The 20,012-nt window shown below is 43.2% G+C and overlaps 2 protein-coding genes across 4 annotated transcripts in view; both read right to left on the bottom strand.

Moving 5' to 3' along the window:
* LOC106599029 (homer protein homolog 3) overlaps nucleotides 1–3,677 on the bottom strand; it is a 29,142-nt gene extending 25,465 nt beyond the window's left edge. Inside the window, exons 1-2 of one of the 2 annotated variants that reach the window (XM_014190081.3) lie at nucleotides 3,160–3,677; nucleotides 2,767–2,815 (exon numbers count right to left, since the gene is read on the bottom strand). In XM_014190081.3, coding sequence (XP_014045556.2) covers nucleotides 2,767–2,789 — 23 coding nt within the window. In that variant the 5' untranslated portion in view covers nucleotides 2,790–2,815; nucleotides 3,160–3,677. Of the gene's footprint in view, nucleotides 1–2,766; nucleotides 2,816–3,034 lie in introns of both variants that reach the window. The other variant, XM_082973296.1, reaches the window with a different exon arrangement.
* Nucleotides 3,678–4,066: 389 nt separating this feature from the next.
* Nucleotides 4,067–19,645, bottom strand: LOC106599024 (regulator of nonsense transcripts 1). Of its 2 annotated transcripts, none has more exons than XM_014190076.3 (23): nucleotides 19,278–19,645; nucleotides 18,571–18,707; nucleotides 18,355–18,444; nucleotides 18,025–18,192; nucleotides 17,656–17,836; nucleotides 17,166–17,327; nucleotides 16,956–17,043; nucleotides 16,608–16,706; nucleotides 16,315–16,423; nucleotides 16,061–16,220; nucleotides 15,841–15,959; nucleotides 15,500–15,664; nucleotides 14,902–15,016; nucleotides 14,643–14,786; nucleotides 13,897–14,110; nucleotides 13,070–13,187; nucleotides 12,791–12,947; nucleotides 12,366–12,508; nucleotides 11,916–12,090; nucleotides 11,623–11,704; nucleotides 11,149–11,543; nucleotides 10,921–11,040; nucleotides 4,067–10,762 (listed from the first exon to the last, which is right to left on the bottom strand). In XM_014190076.3, the coding sequence occupies exons 1-22, from the start codon at nucleotides 19,443–19,445 to the stop codon at nucleotides 10,924–10,926; spliced, it is 3,306 nt and encodes a 1,101-aa protein (XP_014045551.1). In that variant the 5' UTR covers nucleotides 19,446–19,645; the 3' UTR covers nucleotides 4,067–10,762; nucleotides 10,921–10,923. The 2 variants fall into 2 exon arrangements, with proteins under 2 accessions (XP_014045551.1, XP_014045552.1); XM_014190077.3 differs by having other exon boundaries at nucleotides 16,959–17,043.
* Between the last annotated feature and the right edge of the window lie 367 nt (nucleotides 19,646–20,012).

Below are 20,012 nucleotides of genomic sequence, written 5' to 3'. Positions count from 1 at the left end.
TGGCAATGGAAATTCCACAACACTGCTTTATCGATAAATGCATTACCTAATAATCTATTACGGTTTACAACTGCTTTAATTCATGTTATTTAATGTACCCTTATTGTAGAAGTGTTATCACTCACACTATCCATTTCTAATTGGTTATTACAGTTTTTTATTCTACACGCTGTAAACAGAATCATTTACATGGATGCTCTTCTAGAGGAGATACTGGGGCACACAGCGCTGGGAGAACTTCTCTCCTTGATTTAGTACAGCAATAATAGGTCAGGGCCTCAGAGTTATTTCAGAAATGTACTGCTCAAATAAGGTAGTGGTGCTCTCTGCAGTACCACTAACATCATGTGGGATAAACAGATAAACAGCACAAAAACTAACTGGTTTACTTTGAAAATCAAGTTTGAAACAACTTAATATCAATATAAGATCAATAAACAATATAGCTAGTGTGATACTGTTATTAGATGCAAATCAACATCACATCAAAACGTTGAAATGTAATTCCAGAGCCATACTACATACCGTTCGGAAGTTTAATTACACTTAGCATGGAGTCATTAAAACTCGTTTTTCAACCACTCCACAAATTTCCTGTTAACAAACTGTAGTTTTGGCAAGTCGGTTAGGACATCTACTTTGTGCATGACACAAGTAATTTTTCCAACAATTGTTTACAGACAGATTATTTCACTAATTCACTGTATCACAATTCCAGTGGGTCAGAAGTTTACATACACTAAGTTGACTGTGCCTTTAAACAGCTTGGAAATTCCAGAAAATGATGTCATGGCTTTAGAAGCATCTGATAGGCTAATTGACATCATTTGAGTCAATTGGAGGTGTACCTGTGGATGTATTTCAAGGCCTACCTTCAAACTCAGTGCCTCTTTGCTTGACATCATGGGAAAATCTGAAGAAATCAGACAAGACCTCAGAAAAAGAATTGTAGACCTCCACAAGTCTGGTTCATCCTTGGGAGCAATTTCCAAACACCTGAAGATACCACGTTCATCTGTACAAGCAATAGTACGCAAATATAAACACCATGGGACCACGCAGCCGTCATTCCGCTCAGGAAGGAGACTCGTTCTGTCTCCTAGAGATGAATGTACTTTGGTGCGAAAAGTGCAAATCAATCCCAGAACAACACCAAAGGACCTTGTGAAGACGCTGGAGGAAACAGGTACAAAGTATCTATATCCACAGTAAGTGGAGTCCTATATCAACATAACCTGAAATGCCGCTCAGCAAGAAAGAAGCCACTGCTCCAAAACCGCCATAAAAAAGCCAGACTACGGTTTGCAACTGCACATGGAGACAAAGATCGTACTTTTTGGAGGAATGTCCTCTGGTCTGATGAAACAAAAATAGAACTCTTTGGTCATAATGATCATTGTTATGTTTGGAGGAAAAAGGGGGAGGCTTGCAAGCCAAAGAACACCATCCCAACCGTGAAGCACAGGGGTGGCAGCATCATGTTGTGGGGGTGCTTTGCTAGAGGAGGGACTGGTGCACTTCACAAAATAGATGGCATCATGAGGGAGGAAAATGATGTGGATATATTGAAGCAACAGCTCACGACATCAGTCAGGAAGTTAAAGCTTGGTCGCAAATGGGTCTTCCAAATGGACAATGACCCCAAGCATACTTCCAAAGTTGTGGAAAAATGGCTTAAGGACAACAAAGTCAAGGTATTGGAGTGGCCATCACAAAGCCCTGACCTCAATCCTATAGAAAATATTAGGGCAGAACTGAAAAAGTGTGTGCGAGCATGGAGGCCTACAAACCTGGCTCCGTTACATCAGCTCTGTGAGGAGGAATGGGTTGAAATTCATCCAACTTATTGTGGGAAGCTTATGGAAGGCTACCCGAAACACTTGATCCAAGTTAAACAATTTAACGGCAATGCTACCAAATACTAATTGAGTGTATGTAAACTTCTGACCCACTGGGAATGTGATGAAAGAAATAAAAGCTGAAATAAATCATTCTTAGTAAAATTATTCTGACATTTGACATTTTTTAAAGAAAGTGGTGATCCTAACTGACCTAAGACAGGGAATTTTTACTCTGATTAAATGTCAGTAATTGTGAAAAATTTCGTTTAAATGTATTTGGCTAAGGTGTATGTAAACTTCCCACTTCAACTGTACTTGCTTTAATGATCAGACATCCACACACTATTATTACACTAACAATCCATAGGACACAAGAGACTACTCTCAAGAATAGAGTGGCCAATATAGTCTTGAGGTTAGAACGTTGGGCCAGTAACTGAAAGGTCGCTGGTTCAAATCCTGCGTCTGAAAAGGTGAAAATCTGTTGCTGTGCTCTTGAGAAGTTAACCTCAATTTCTCCAGGGGACCTGGACAATGGTGAGACTGGATGTGACCCCACTCCTTGCGGGTGTCTCAGGGAGTTGGGATATATAACAGAAAAAAACATTTCCATTACACACTTGTACAAGTGTGTAACAGAACAGATATAAGCCCACATACACACAAATTATTATTCTCTCTCTTGTCCTGTAAAAGAAGAGGTCCTGTTTGCATCCCAAGGTCATTACACAAAGATTTTTACTGCCAACTGTCAAATGTTGGGATGGATCTCTTAATTTGGACTATGTAGTCAATATGCCTCAACTGAAACAAGGACACAGACAGAAGGGTAGGTGCGCTGGGTCAATATGCTACAACTGAAACAAGGACACAGACAGAAGGGGCTATTGAGTAGGTGCTCTGGGTCAATATAACAACAACTCACCTTTCTCGATGTTGCGGATACATCTTATAAGGCAGCAGAGGTTTGCTTTCTATGGAAGAAAGAAATTAGCACACACTGACTGCGTACACCAAGATGTTTTCATACAAAAAATGTTTTAACATTAATACACAACTGGACTAGAAAAGAACAATTATGATAGATCCAAGTGTTCAAGGTGCCATCGCTGCTTTTCAATGTATCATTAGAAATGTATAGGTACCCTACCTCAAGAACAAGGTACCCCAATATTAAAAAGCATTGTCCTGACCTTTTGAGATATGGTCCCGACTGACTGCAGCATAGCCTCAACTTTTCTCTCATAGCAACAGTCATTTACCAGCGTCCAATGCAATGAGTCAGTGAGAGTTGAATAGAGTTACTCGAGACACTCACCCCATTTCGTTGTAAAATATTAATACGATCTATTGGTAGAGCTGCAATGTGGGCTCCTCTATGTTGAACACTGGAGCTGTAATCCTTCCTCTTATTTGTGTCAGTATAGGGATGCTTCCGTATACCACCGGAATTGCACTGCAAAGGGCAAGAATTGGCTATGAATACTGTGGACATTCGCTGTCAATAAAATTATATGCGCTCTGTCCCTTCACTTGAAAAAGCTTGCCACGACGTCGGACATCCATGCCATCACGAAACTGGAGCAATGTGTATCATTGGCCACAGTCCGGCAGTCCATCGTGTGTAGATTTCTCCGTTTTTCTTACTGACTGCACTTCAGTAACCTTGTTGTAACGCAGTTCCCCGCGAAGCTCAGGTTATATTCCTCTTGAAGGTGCAATGTGTGAGTGAAAAGCGTGCAGTCTTCTACACTGGTTACCAAGTATGGCTTGGCATGAGCTACTTTTTTTATTGGTTACATTTCATATCCAGACAACACCAGCTGCGCGCGGTGCAGCGCTCTATGGCTACAATTTGCTACAGTTGGGGTTTCAGCCCGTCTACATACACCACCACCTGCTGGTTACCGTTTGGTACTGGGTCAAATTACGCTTATTCTAACACCGACAAAACTCACTACAGTAGTTTAGAGTCAACTTCACGGTTGACCATTAGCAAATAGATTAGGCGTAATAAACACTAACCAACCTGTATTTAATTTTCACATACCTCACATTAAAACAAATTCCTTGGGCTCACAAGGACACAATACTGCAGCACCACGTAAGCATGAGATTAGGGCCGCCCAGCCCAGATGTGAAGTCTATGAGCTCAGTGCTAGTAGTCGAGTTAATCATAATTCCTGTCATTTATAAAAACAAGTTGAATTGTTCATCACTTAAAATGAGTGAAAAGAAACCTTTATTTTTTTCAAAAGATGTTACAAGGATGACATTTCAGTGAGAGTATAACAAGACCAAATAACTAGATAATCATAATCAAGCAATTTCCTATAAGAAACATCACTTCACTCCAAAGTAAAACCCAGCAGAAACAAATAATGAAAATAAATAATACTAGGATGACACCAGCTATGGGGGGAGAAAGAGGACAAATCTAGACTATTGTGTCCTAATTGAAGGTTCTTTGCATTCCAAAATCCCTGCACCCCATGAGACACTCAAGAGTGGTGTTTTGTTTGAACTATATTTGAAGATGAGCAAAGATCAGTTACCATTTGTAGTGGACCAATATTTAATCTACTTGAACTTGAGCAGTTTATTTTCTCTTCAGTAGTTCCCCTTTTGAAACAATAGGCTAATTTCATAAATATACATGAATGTTTAGTGATGAAACCTGATAATTGAGGTGTATTATCGAACAGCACATGCACAGGTTGTCAGATAGGGAACGCTGTCAGAAATATCACATTTTCATAATTTATCTGGAGGGATGTGGTTAAGGTCTAGAAGATATGGATATCTGCAGATCTTTTTGGTAGGTACAAACACATTTAGTCAGAATGGGTAGCATCTTAAAATGTCTTTCCGCAGGTGTTCATAACAGAAAATGTTTAACCACATTGGCATATGACAATGACTTCTGAAAATCATAGCCTAACACAACTCAGCAAAATGACATGAAAATGATTGTCAGATGACACTATCACACATGGAATGGAGGGTACCGTAATGAATCATGAGTGATGGTTACATACAATTCAGAATTACAGAGTGAAAGATTTCAGACCTAAAACTCAACACGGCTGGGAAGTGACAAGTAGGATTAACACAAAATACTACTTTTACACGTAAGAAATTTTACCATCAATGATACAAATTACAGTGCCGTCAGAAAGTAATCACACCGCTTGCCTTTTTCCACATTTTCTTGTGTTGTAGCCTGGTTTGAAAATATATTAAAATTGAGATTGTGTCACTGGCCTACATACAATTCCCCACAATGTCAAAGTGGATTTATTTAAAAAATGTTATACTACAAAATAATAAAAAATGAAAAGCTGAAATGTCTTGAGTAAATAAGTATTCAACCCCTTTGTTGAAGACTAAATATGTTCAGGAGTAAAAATCACTGTGTGCAATAATAGTGTTTATCATCTCTGTACCCCACACATACAGATCATTGTAAGGGCTCTCAGTCGAGCAGTGAATTTCAAGCGCAGATTCAACCATAAAGACCAGGGGAGGTTTTCCAATGTCTCGCAAAGAAGGGCACCTATTGGTAGATGGGTCAAAAAATTAAATAAGCAGAAATTGAATATTCCTTTGAGCATGGTGAAGTTAATAATTACACACTTTGGATGGTGTATCAATACACCCAGTCACTACAAAGATGCAGGCGACCTTCCTAACTCAGATGCCGGAGAGGAAGGAATCCATTCAGGGATTTCACCGTGAGACCAATGGTGACTTTAAAACAGTTACAGAGTTTAATGGCTGTGATAGGAGAAATCCATCCTCAGTTCGACATTGTAGTTACGCACAATACTAACCTAAATGACAGAGTGAAAAAAATGAAGCCTGTACAGAATTAAAAATATCACAAAACATGCATCCTGTTTGCAATAAGGCACTAAAGTAAAACTGCAAAAAAATGTGGTAAAGAAATGAACTTTGTCCTGAATACAAAGCGTTGTGTTTGGGGCAAATCCAATACAACACATTACTGAGTACCACTCTCCATATTTTCAAGCATGGTGGTGGCTGCATTATGTTATGGGTATGCTTGTCATCAGCAAAGATTAAGGACGTTTTTGGGGGATAAAAATGTACAATAGAGTTAAGAACATGCCAAATCAAAGAGGAAAACCTGGTTCGGTCTTCTTTCCAACAGACACCGGGAGCCTAATTCACCTTTCAGCAGGACAATAACCTAAAACACAAGGCCAAATATACACTGGGGTTTGCTTACTAAGATGACATTGAATGTTCCGGAGCTTTGACTTTAAATGAGCTTGAAAATCTATGACAAGACTTGAAAATGGCTGTCTAGCAATGATCAACAACCAACTTGACAGAGGTTGAGAATTTTAAAAGTAATGTTCAAATATTGTACAATTCAAGTTAGTCCTAAATATTTCTAAAACTAAAAACATTGTATTTGGGACACTAAACGTCAACTAAATCTTGTAATGAATAATATGGAATTTTAGCAAGTTGAGGAGACTGCTTGGAGTAACCCTGGATTGTAAACGGTCATGGTCAAAACATGTTGATGCAACGGGACCTAAGATGGGGAGAGGTCTGTCTTCTTAACTATCAACAAGGCAGGTCCTACAGACCCTAGTTGTGTCTCACCTGGACTACTGTTAAGTCGTGTGCCACAAAGAAGGATTTACAATTGGCTCAGAACAGTGCAGCATGGGTGGCCCTTAAATGTACACAGAGAGCTAACAATAATATGCATGTCAATCTCTCATGGCTCAAAGTAGAGAGATTGACTTCATCACTACTTGTTTTTGTAAGAAGTATTGACATGCTGAATGCACACTCATGCATATCCCACAAGACATGCCACCAGAGGTCTCTTCACAATCCCAAAATCCAGAACAGACTACACAGTACTACATAGAGTCATGACTACATGGAACTCTATTCCACATCGGGTAACTGATGCAAGCAGTAGAATCAGATTTAAAAAACAGAAAAATACACCTTATGGAACAGTGGAGACTGTACACATGGATGTTGTATTGTAGATATATGGTAGTAGAGTAGTGGCTTGAGGGGACACAATGTGTTAAAAGTGTTATGAAATGTAATGTCATGAAATATTTTAAATTGTATATTACTGCCTTAATGTTTCTGGACCCCAGGAAGAGTAGCCTCTGCCTTGGCAGGAACTGATGGGGATCCTTAATTAATACAATAGAAATACAACAAAATGGAATAAGAGGTATGAATACTTTCTGAAGGCACTGTGCATCAATAATGATTCTCCATGTGACAGGGTAGGCCTACTACATATTTGAAGATGTATGTATTGGTAGTTTTATCAAAACTAAAGGACATTCAAAAGGGGAAAGTAAAATTTCAACTTCAACTGGAAAAAAAGGGTTCTCGCAATCTACGACATACATCATTTTTTATTTTTTTTTCCAAAGGGGGGGATGTGGTAGGCTCGAAAACCCGACCCTAGGCAACACAGTGACTAAGGTCTGGTTTAAAGTATGTTCTCTTGGCATAATGGAACTACGTCACTACTTTATCCGCTTAAATAAAATACAAAATAGTAGCTAGAGATCACAGAAGTTATTTTTAATGAGTGCATTTAGCAAGTGTAGTTTGCATAAACTACCTTCAATAAAACCACTGCAAAGGTTTTGCCTACAAACTTTGGTTTAGAATCGCAACATTCTGGCATGTCTGCCTCATTGTTTGTTGGGAGAGTCCCCGGGAAAATACATTTTTCTCCTTACACAACATGACCAAAAGTATGTGGACACCTGCTCATCATTCCAAAATCATGGGCATTAATATGGAGTTGGTCCCCCCCTTTGCTGCTATAACAGCCTCCTCTCTTCTGGAAAGGTTTCCTTGGAACATTCCTGCGGTGACTTGCTTCCATTCAGGCACAAGAGCATTAGTGAGGTCCGGCACTGATGTTGCCATTTAGGCCTGGCTCGCAGTTGGCGTTCCAATTCATCCCAAAGGTGTTCGATGGGGTTGAGGTCAGGGCTCTGTGCAGGCCAGTCAAGTTCTTCCACACTGATCAACAAACTATTTCTGAATGGACCTCGTTTTGTGCACATGGGCATTGTCATGCTGTTGCCACGAAGTTGGAAGTCCAGAATCATCTAGAATGTCATTGCATGCCTTAACATTAAGATTTCCCTTCACTGGAACTAGGGGGCCTAGTCAAAACCATGAAAAACAGCCCCAGATCATTATTCCTCCTCCACCAAACTTTACTGTTGGCACTATCCATTGGGGCAGGTAGCTTTCTCCTGGCATCTGCCAAACCCAGATTCTTCCGTCGGACTGCCAGACGGTGAAGCGTGATTCATCATTCCAGAGAATACATTTCCACTGCTCCAGAGTCCAATGACGGCGAGCTTTACACCATTCCAGCTAACGCTTGACATTGCGCATGGCCATCTTAGGCTTGTGAGCGGTTGCTCGGCCATTAAGCTCCCGACAAACAGTTCTTGTGCTGATGTTGCTTCCAGAGGCAGTTTGGAACTCAGTAGTGAGTGTTGCAACCGAGGACAGACTAATTTCACAAGCTACGCCCTTCAGCACTCAGTGGTCCCGTTCTGTTAGCTTGTGTGGCCTACCACTTTGCGGCTGTGCCGTTGTTGCTCCTAGATGTTTCCACTTCACAATAACAGCATTTACAGTTGACAGGGGAAGCTCTAGCAGGGCAGAAATTTTACAAACTGACTTGTTGGAAAGGTGGCATCCTACGACAGTGCCACATTGAAAATCACTTAGCTCTTCAGTAAGGCCTTTCTATTGCCAATGTTTGTCTGTGGAGATTGCATGGCAGTGTACTCGATTTTATATACCTATCAGTAAGAGATGGGGCTGAAATAGCCGAATCCACTCATCGGTGTCCACATACTGCTGTAAATATAGTGTAGGTAGTGACAGTTCCTCTATGCCAAAGGGGTCCATCATTGGGTGCGTTCCTGTGCCCAGGCGTTGCTGACACAGTCGATGACAGGGCACGCAACCACTGATTGATACGTGCAATGTCTGACCAGGGGAACACGAGCATTGAAAGCAGACCCTAGTCACTGGTCGCGTTCCCCTGCTCAGACATTGCATGCATCAACCATTGGTTACAATGGCATGTCCTCGACTGTGTGGTCAGGGACCAGATTGCTATAAATATAATTTTGATAGTTGATATGTAAAATATCTATCCAGACGTTGTACGATCTGGCCTGCATCAGCAACGGGCAGAGGAACGCACCCACTGGTTTGCCTAGGGTCAGGTTTGAGACTAGATCTGTGGTGCAGGCTACACAAATCTACACCATACCCTTTCATGGGCACTAAATATAAAAGTACCTACAACACCAATATACAAATATTTATTCTCATCCTCTGCCACATACTGACAGAAATGCCTCCCTTCGGTCAAGAAACTTGCCAAGGTATGGCCAGAAATTAAATAATTATTTATATATATATATTTTTTAAGTAAGTTCATAACCTTCATTCAGTTATCATTTTCACATGGGCCAATGATAGCCAGTACTGAATACCTACATTTAGCAGGTGCCAGAGGCTTCTAACCTTCCTTGGTAGTCAGGTCCAGACTTCCACTTGTGAATACTACTGAGTCTTATCCCAGTAGTATTCACAACCTTCATTACTATAACCTCTCTGAACATAAATTCTTGTTCCCATGCAACACCTCTTATGAGTAGTTGACCAACAAAGTAAAACATGATTTAATACATCATTTCATGTTTAAACCTGGGTCTCTAGGTATAACCTCCCTGCTTAATGTGGATTAATGAATTAGCCATGTAGCCATGCAAATTATATGTGCATTCTACACGTGCTTTCTTTGTGGCATTTCATGTCTATGGAGCTGTGACTCATTTTAAAGTAATAATTTGGAGGTCATTTTAAAGAGCAAGTGATGACTGCTTTTTCGATTACAATAAGTTGGTTATGGAATTCTTTTTACTCTCCTTTTTGTACTACAGATAGACTTAAGAAAAAAACTAAAACCTGTCTCGCAAACTACAGATCTTTCAAGTCCACCACTTCAGATCTCGAGACAATAATGTTTCCTTTAATTGTTTCAAGAGCCATTCCACCACTTATCCTTCAGAAAGACCAGAGCGGAAAGCCAGTGAAATTCACCAGCTTTCAAAACCTCTGCAACAACAGACCTCATGTAGAAAACTTTCCAACTCAAAGTTGAAAAAGATGAATGGTCAGTATTCTTCCGACTCCTGCACCATTTGATTCCGTTTGAGACGTTCAACAAGACCATTCTTGGTCTACCCAAAACCTCTCTCCTCTCGCTCAAACATGTTCAAATGCAGAGCATGAGCACGGATCAACTTTGACGTTAGAAATTTTCCCAAATCGACTGACTGCTTCAAGAGTTTCGTCCCCTTTTTCCCCTCTCTAGCTGGCAGGAGACGGTTTTGTAGAGGTTGGAGGGTTGTGTGAGAACTCTTCTCAGTCTCTCTGCTCCGAGAACAATGTCCTCAGCCAACTAACTCGTGGTCCCTGGGGGAGAAGAGGTGGCAGGGATGTGACTCCTGTGACCCCATTGAGGATCCATGACCTTTCACCCCTCGACTCATCATCAAAGGGCTCGTCGCTCCGACGCTGCTACCCCAACGTATGCGGCTTCTCCTTTTCTCCGTGTGCGAGCAGCGCCTTCTCTCTCCCTCCTCCTCGCTCTTGTCCTGTCCAGCTCTACCCCCATTTTGCTTTCACTCTTGTGATTGGTTGGTTTCTCTCGGTCTCTCTCTCCTGTTGCTTTCACACAGTGGTGCTTCAGTTGTAGCAGTGTAAAACGGGTATCCATATGTTCTTTTTTTGATATTACCCAGATTAAAATGGCGACGAACTAAGCTCAGCACAGGCCTAGCTCCTTTTCCCACAACCTAAGAGTCAAATAAAACAAAGATTACTTTTATACCCTGACAAAGACGAGATATAAAACAGCTTCTGGTATCCTATTTACTCCACCTGATATTACTACACATACTGGCTTAGCTCATAGAATATAGAGCAAAAAGTTCCAATGTAGTTAGTCTCTTACACTCTAGTACTGGGACAGTCCAGTCACACCATGTTGATAGGCTCTTTCCCCTTGGTAGGTGGAGTCTTGGGAGAGGGCCACGTCAATCTGGGACTTGAACTCATCGCCAAGGTAGCTGTCCTGTAAAAAAAAAAACAACAAAGGAGAAGCTTTTAGCCTGCATGTGCATGTCTGTCAGAGCAAGAACGTCTGCTATGAGAAACAAATGTAAACGTTCTGCTGCCTTACCTGAGAGAGTTCAGGCTGGGAGAGGCCAGGCTGGCTCATCTGGGAGGGCTGGCTCATGGTGATGTAGCCCTGGGTGAGGGGTCCCTGGGAGAAGGGCTGGGAGCCCAGATCCTGGCTGGCCTGGCTGCCACTCATGAGGCCGTGCTGCCCGCTGCCCCCGCCGTGGTTCCCCATGCCACGGCTCCTCTGGCGCCCACCTCGCGCCCCTCCAGCACCCGCCTTACCCTTCATACCTCCACCACGGCCTGCTGGGGGGCAGTGGACCTGGCCCAGGTAGCCTGGCGGCGGCATGGGGGGCATAACCAGGTTGAAGGGGATGTTCATGGAGGCCATGGGGCCCGGGCCAATCATGCCGATCTGGTCGTGGGTCTGGAAGTACATGTTGGATGAACGCCCTAGAAGAAAAGAAAACTAATTGAACAACGGCAAAACAGGTAAAGAGACACAAGTTTACAGTTTGACATAGTCTCTCACCAGTGCTGCTGCGGTCATACACAGATCCAGGAATAAGAGCCTCCCTTGCATCATACATGGCTGTGCTCATGAAACGGCCCCCCTGAAGAACCCACACATGGAACAAACATTTCAGTAAGTCTGTAAACTGTAACACACACACACAGTAGCCTATGCACATCTTTTTATAATGGTGTACTGTCTACTGGCAAAGTAAAATCATGAAAGTAAACACCACGCACTACATAAAGTTGTACATAATCCAACACACATGGGTTTGGGGGGGGGGGGGGGGGGGGGGGGGGGGGACTCACAGGGTTGATGGCGTTGACCAGCTTGCGAGGCTTGCTGAACTGCATGAGGCTCTCCCTCAGGTTGTTGAGGGGTCCCTCCACCAGAACCTTCTGCTCCTTGTAGTAGTTGAGCAGGTGGTTCCACAGAGGCTGCTTGGACAGGGCCTTGGGGTTGCCCACGATGATAACCCCATACCTACACACACAAATAGGACATAGTTCCTTTCAAACACTTCCTTCACAGATATAGAAAATAATGACGTAAATTAAAACATTTAAAATATAATCTCTTTGCAGTGTGACTGCCCGAGTAATGACATTTTGCTCTGAGGATTTAGAAATTGTTGACATAATTCCAAAGACAAATATTAAAATAGTCTTGCAAAACTTGAAAGACAGGATAATGCTAGGATTTTTCTCGTTATCTGTTGAGCGTCAGGAGACAGAGAGAATGGTCCATGTGTTGTTTACCTGGCCCTGGTGAGAGCCACGTTGAGACGGCGTGGGTCGTTGAGGAAGCCAATGCCCTGGTGCTCGTTGGCTCTGACACAGGACAGGATGATGAAGTCCTTTTCTCTGCCCTGGAACGCATCAACGCTGGCTATCTCCACCTCCTGAGGACAGCCAAGAAACAGGAAAGCAATTAGATAAGATAACAGATGCATCATTCCACCATCCATTTGAATGTTTTAAGTGAAGGCCAAATTGGATGAATGATTCCATGAGCACATTACTCAACCAATGTAAACTGGTTTATTTAGATTTATGGACTCCCATTTCAAGCTATAACTATCTTTAAAACCTGATACATTATAGTGAGAATATGGCTGACAGACTGGAGTGCTGCAGCGGACGAGATTGGTCACATATTGTAGAGCCATGCCTGTGTTTTGTACCTGGTAGAGCTTGGTGTGGAGGGAGCCACTGAACTGCATGTACTGCACCAGGTAGGACCTCTGGCCCTCGTAGGGGGTGATGATGCCTATCTGGTCAGGCTTGGCCCCAGCCTTTAGCAGCCTCGTGGTGATCTTCTCCACATTGGAAGCCTCAGTCCTGTACAGTGGGAGAGAGTGAAGAAAACATTATTCACAAAACATACCCTTTTTTTGACTGGAGTCATAAATGGTCAGTGTACGAAAGCACTGATATGACAAATGCTTCAGTTTGTCAAATACCTGTTAAGATAGGAGGTTCCAGAGCTTGCAATTTCTTCCTGGCCCAGGGTCACGTAGAAGAACATGGGCTTGTCTGGTTGCGGCCACTGGAAGTCAAAGCCTTTCTTGATGCGGTCAGCTGTGTAAATAAAATAAAAATGGATCAAGAAAAGGAGTTAGTAAAATGTACATTTAGGTTATTCCAGATTTAAGTGTAAATGAAGCCAATGTCATGTATTACCTTTGTTATGGGTGTTTTACACCTGGTGCAAACTGAGTAAATATGGCTGTTATAAGGCAATTCATGATTGTTCTGTTTTCTTGGTCCTTAGAGACATGATCTAAACTACCCAACCAGCTTGTAGACAACAGGGAGCCCATTCCCCTCTTGCTGGACAAGCACATCAGGAGGACAAGCTAACCCTCACCTGTGTTTACGAGGATTATATAGACGGGTTGGCTGACAACGTCCAGAAATTATGCGCGTAGGCAGTGTGGTGATTTTGAAGGGTTAGATAGCTTGCCATGTGAGAAATCATAGTTGGCCCGTGTCAGCTCGTTGGATCTTGTTATCGATACCATGTCTTGACTCATGTCTATGCTAATATGGTTCAAATTCACTAGCTAGCTAACCAGCAACTGTAACAATGTATTTGAGAGACAAGTGCTCATTGTGCAAATGTATTTATGTTTTCAATAAACATTTGGAGACTAAATATAGTTTAGATGTTGTCAACAGTCTAAGCCAACCCAGTCTGTTCTGCCCCATAGTTGCGCACGCCTCGGTTTTGTTGCTAAACAACCAACCCGTGTACACACTGGCCCAGTTCCATCCCTCGCCGACTTACCTGCGGTGACTCCGTTCTGCAGGGAGCCCTCGTAGAAGATGTTGGAGGGGAAAGCGCTGAGGGCCGGGTGCATACGGTACTGCACCTGCAGACGGATGGGCCTGATGCCCAGCACCACCAGACGCTCAAACAGGGACTGGGACAGGCCCGCCTTGGCTGCCTTCTTACACATCACTACTGGACCCAGCTGACAGTGGTCTCCTACCAGGATCAGCTGGAGAGAAACAGAGAGAAATCATAGATTTAGTACGAATAGAAAGGCCATTCCAATTCAAATCCAATGTGTGGTGTAGGAACTTGTATTGAGCATAGCATTTGCATATGTGTTTATTTGCTATATTGTAATTACTTTGCCACCATGACCTATTTATTGCCTTACCTCTTTTATCCTACCTCATTTGCACATGCTGTATATAGATTTTCCTACTGTATTATTGATTGTATGTTTGTTTATTCCATGTGTAACTCTGTGTTGTTGTATGTGTTGAACTGCTTTGCTTTATCTTGGCCAGGTCGCAGTTGTAAATGAGAACTTGTTCTCAACTAGCCTACCTAAATTAGCGCCCGTCTCAAGTGTCAAATTCAACCAAGCACAAACATCCGGAGAAAGGCGATAAATGTAATTGCACTTTTCCCTCAGCAACAACCTTTGATAAACATTCTGTATGAGAAAGAGAGAAGTTGGGATCTGTCATGGAGCTAACTGACTGGACATCATTTATCTTAGAGATTGCCCTGAGACGTACCTGCTTGGCCCCCAGTATGACAGGCACCATACACTCTGGCTCAGTGGCCTGGGTGCTCTCATCAATGAGGATGGAGCGGAACTGCATCTTGGCCAGGCGGGGATCTCCTGCCCCCACACAGGTACAGCAGATCACATCAGCATTCTGTGGAGCAGAGATGGGAGACGTGGTCAGTGATAATTCCACTACTTCCTGAAGTCGATTATGTCCTTTTAGGACTTTGTTTTAAGGGAGTGTGTGGGAAAGGAGCAGGTGTTACCATAAGTAGTTCCCTCTCGGCGGTGCGCTTCAGGGCCCTGTAGCGTTTCTCATCCGAGGAGGACAGCTCCCCAGTCTCGTCCTTCAGCTGCTGGAGCTTCTGAAGCTCTGGTATACTGCACAGATACAACAAAAACACAAACTGAGAAACCAGTACTCTTTAGTGTGGAGAAATGATGTAGCCTATGATGAAGGTTAAGGTTCAGAAAAGCTGCAAGACAGAGGAAAGGCCTCTGAACATGAACTGAGAATCCATGCTTTCAAACTGAGGCAAGTCTTATTGCCCATAGCCAAGTTCTCAAGTTCTCTGCTAGGGCGGCAGGTAGCCTAGTGGTTAGAGCGTTGGGCCAGTAACTGAAAAGTTGCTGGATTGAATCCCGGAGCAGACAAAGTAAAAATCTGTCGTTCTGCCCCTGAACAAGGCAGTTAACCCACTGTTCTTCAGTAGGCCGTCATTGTAAATAAGAATTTGTTCTTAACTGACTTGCCTAGTTAAATAAAATTTAAAAAAAGTGGAATCGATCCTTTGTCTCCTGAGTTAGCAGGACACCTGATAAGATGAAGACACCATTCCTCTCTCGATAGCAATCCCAGGTTACCTGTCCATGTTGCGGATCTGGTTGTGCAGAGCCAGGAAGGACACAGGGGAGTCGATGGCCTCTCTGCTCTTGGCAGACAGCCTCACCACCTTCAGACCTGACATGTGGATCTTCTCAGTCAGCTGGTCCACCGCAATGTTACTGGGAGCACACACCAGCACAGGCCTGAGGACACACACAACTGGTGTTAGGGATGGACAAGAGCGCTTATAAAACCTTTAGGTTGGTCAATTTAGAAAAAATATATATTTTACTAAGACTAATGTAGTTACTCTTATAGTGAAAGTTATTTACTTATAAGTACTGTATATGGTGTCCTCTATTAAGTGTCCTCATCTTACCCGTTGCCCTGTCTGGCCAGGTGGTACACTACAGTGGCAGAGGTGACCGTTTTCCCCGTGCCAGGGGGTCCCTGGATGAGACTGAGAGGACGCTGCAGCACAGTCTTCACAGCATATACCTATGTGATGACACATTTTAAAATGCCAAACTGTCAGCAAATATCGTTTTAGAAGGGATAACTCAAATCTACTCATAACTTCTGCATATGGTAACACCCACCTGTGAGTGGTTGAGGTCAGGCAGGCCCTGGGCGGTGAAGCGTTTGGGCAGCTGACACTTGATGACCACATCCTCCACCTCGTGACCCAGCAGCTTGTGGTAGATGTACCCGGACACAGAGGTCTCGTCCACGGCAAAGGTCTTCAGGGCACTCTGCATCCTGGAGGAAAGTTTGAAACAGTGTGTAATATTAAGTCCATTGCCAAGCAAGCCTTGCTAGTTTCAGATCGATTGGTGTCAGAAGGTTCCCCTACCGGTCAAAGGAGGTGGACTTCCACACAAAGTCAACCTGGAAGTTGTGTGGTACTTCCACGGGAGCCCCAGCACTGCTCCTCAGCTCAATGGCTATCTCATCGCCATAGTCTATTGTCACAGGATTAAGGACTACACGCCACATAACACCTATTCCTTCCAGAGACTAATGCTATCAATGTGGTCAAACAAAGACACAATCATTTCCAAACAAATTTTGAATTTGAATCAAATGAGTAACGAAGAGTCAAAGGTAACATAAAATAAGAGCATAACGATTTTTAACAAAGGATACTGTCTGGGACTTTGATGACATGTCCAATGCCTTTCCAGAGTGGGGCAAGGTCTCCCTTGTACCTCAGGCAAATCTCATCTCCCTGCATCAGGCGCATGTCTTCAGAAATACAGTGAATAGTAGAAAAAGAAGGACAGCAAGGGAATTGGCTGATGAAAGGCACAATTGAGAATCCATAGATTTTAGGACATTAGTCATACAAACATAGAATCGTACACACACACAGACTCAAGACTAGAAGACACTCCGGCATGCTCATCAGTGAGAACGTGAGGGAGGTCGTGGCCGGAATGGAATGGACATGGAACACTCGTGGACACTGACGTTGATGAACAAAAAATGAATTACCACCTGAGTCCGTCTTGGGAAGGCTGAAATAAGCAATCCGCTTTTTATTGAGTCCCAAGTCCCACCTGACAGTAATATTGTCTTGGGTCTGTGAAACAAACAGACGAGACAGCAATTAGTTAACCATCTAAAACCAAACTGCCCATACCTTGACATCCAAAAGCAGGAGGAGATAGCCTGAAAACTCCAGCAGAAAACAGTAGAACTTACCTGGGACTCTTTGAGTTTCTTATCATAGTCAGCCTCCAGTTTGACCAGGGGGCCAAAGATGTTCTGGTACTGGTAGGCATCCTCGTAGCGCAGCAACACGTGCTGAGGCTCCTCGTCCACGCCGGGCTTCTCCAGGTCCTCCAGAGTGGCTGTGGGGTTTTCCTGAAGACACACAGTCAAACAACAGCCACAGACAAAGAGTGCTGCTTACTTTGTTTGAAATTTAAAATTCATAATAAAAGCCAGTAGCTCTCCATGACCAAAGTAAAAGGCCACTGGCCTACAGTAAACCACTGGGTTAACTTATGCTAAATTTACATTTATGTAATTTAGCTGACGCTCTTATCCAGAGCCACTTACAGTAGTGAGTGCATATATTTTCATATTTTTCGGTACTGGTCCCCCGTGGGAATTGAACCTACAGCCCTGGCGTTGCTAGCACCATGCTCTATCAACTGAGCCACACAGGACCATAAGGTAGTTTATGAACCTTCCAGAGCTCCTCAAGCTTGTTTATCTGCTGGGCGGTTATCTGGCGGGCCCGGAGCTGCTCCTGCTCAGAGGGGATCTTAACCAGCCAGGACAGGAAGCAGCGGTCCTGGATCAGCGGCTGCCACTGGGAGCTGTCCCAGTTGATGTCTTTCAGACTGCTCTGACTGGCACATGGCTGCCTGTATTACCAAAAATAAACAATATGTCCATCAATGCACTCCACTACAAAATCACTTTGATTCAATGATAAGAGCTATTGGATTATGGGTCCAAAAACAGCCAAGAACATTTTGAGAAATAGGACATCTGATCATTGTGAAACAGAATGGTGCAAAGAAGGTTAGTAAACACCATGGACCTGCTTTACCTGCAAAGCAGTACCACCACAGAGTCTGCCTTGGCAGGGATGAACCCCAGGAGGAAGACGTTGCGACAGCCACAGTTGTAGCACTCCAGCACCGTCTCCCCCAAAGGACCATCCTTGTGCAGAGTCACCTCCTTGGACTTGGCTCTGACCAGGTGGTTCACAATGTGGCTGAGAGAGGAAAATATGAACAAATTTAGCAACATTTCTGATAGACATTTATAAAATGTCCTTTGGGACTCATGTGGTTCACATTCTACTTTATGTGTGTGTATAGTCTTCCACATAGACGCCAACTACATTTAGCTAAGTTGGTTGGTCTTTGAAGCTTACCTGCCAGATGTATTGCCACGTCCATTGCAAAACCACTTCTTGCTGGTGTTGCAATACACCACGCAAGCAGGATCGTGAATGCCACAGTAACTTGGGAAAGCAAAACAAGGATAATGTCACAACCATCAAAACTTTACAGGGAGGAAAACAAATATTTATTATGAACTCTGCAAGAAAGCACCAAAATATCAATCAAAAGATATTTCTGAACATTACCTGCATGCATGGACTGGGAGGTCTTTAGTATAATAGCTGTCTTCCTCGTCTTCTTCAAAGTTCAACTCTGCAAGAAGTTGACTTGCTTTCACAACAGGGTCATCCCCATTCTGCAGAACTCCATCAGGCCCATTCACCTGGAGAAAACATGGAAATGTAATTTCAATAGCAGCGGGCAAAATAATGTAAATAACCTGGAAATGGACACCACCACATATAACGTTATAACTACAAGTGCATTTAACAGTTAGCTAACTAAAGTTAGTTTACTATCAAATGCACTTGTAGCAATCTCACAGCAGTTAGCTAGCATGCCTGCTATGTAACGCGGGCAGATAATGAATTTAGGAATGTTACACTCAGTGCCATGGCGTTATCAAGAAAATGACAAGCTGCTTGACAATCCTGGTGTCCATCCCACAACGCGTACAAGCAGATTAGCTAATACTAGCACGCTAAATTATATGTAAACATGCTGGCTAAGTTACCTGGTTAGCCAGCTGCGGGGCCTCTGGGACAGATGCATGTTTTCTTTGTAACTATACAGCTAACTACCAGCGTGCTAGCTGTGCTAACATAGCTGCTTCTGCTAATCTAGTTAGCACACTGGCTAGCTATCTCCAAGGTTCCGTATGTACAATACCCTGTAGCTTGTTAGCGAGTTTTAATTTGCTAGTTCGAAACCACACAACAAAAATTACACGAACCTGATTTTCCAACTGACTCTGCGTTTGGCCTGTTTGAGTCTGGCTCGGCAGGGTAAAATCCGTGAACTCATACTCCGAACCCTGGGTATCTGCTCCAAGCAACTCCGCTTCCTCAGTGTCCAGGAACGTGAGAGTCTGCGAGCTCGGCCCGTACGCCTCAACACTCATTTTCTCCCCCAACAGTGATATTTCAGAATTCTATTTTCAATTCAATCGCTAACTAAGCAAAGTGTAGATATCCCTGCCAAAATTAAACTTAAACAAATATCGAAAAACCTAAGCACATGAATAAACTGAGAACACACCGTCTCGTGAGCCTCAACTCCCACTCGAAGTAATGACGTAACACCTTGCACACAGCACAAAATGCATAGAGCACATCTAAGGTCGTCACATGTGACAAAAGCTGGATCCCTTCTAGCCACAACCACATTCAAAGTGTCCGTGGCATAACGTTTACACAAAAGGTGAATCTTTTTCACAATCCGTGATTAGGCCTACAGTCAGAATTTATCATGTACAGTAATTTAGCAGATGCTGTTATCCAGAGCAGTTACTGTAGTTACTGTGCTCAAGGGGCACACTGACAGATTGTTTTAACCTAGTTGGCTGAGGGAATCAAACCAGCAACCTTTTGGTTAATAACACAACTCTCTTAACCGCTGGCCTACCTGAGGCCTCGCAAATGCTTACCCTTTCCTGGTAATATTATGTAAGTAAGATGGCATTCAATCA

The sequence above is a fragment of the Salmo salar genome, chromosome 03 (assembly GCF_965601325.2).
Source record: "Salmo salar chromosome 03, fSalSal1, whole genome shotgun sequence".
Classification (NCBI taxonomy): Eukaryota; Metazoa; Chordata; class Actinopteri; order Salmoniformes; family Salmonidae; genus Salmo; species Salmo salar.
This window is presented reverse-complemented; position numbering and strand designations above follow the sequence as displayed.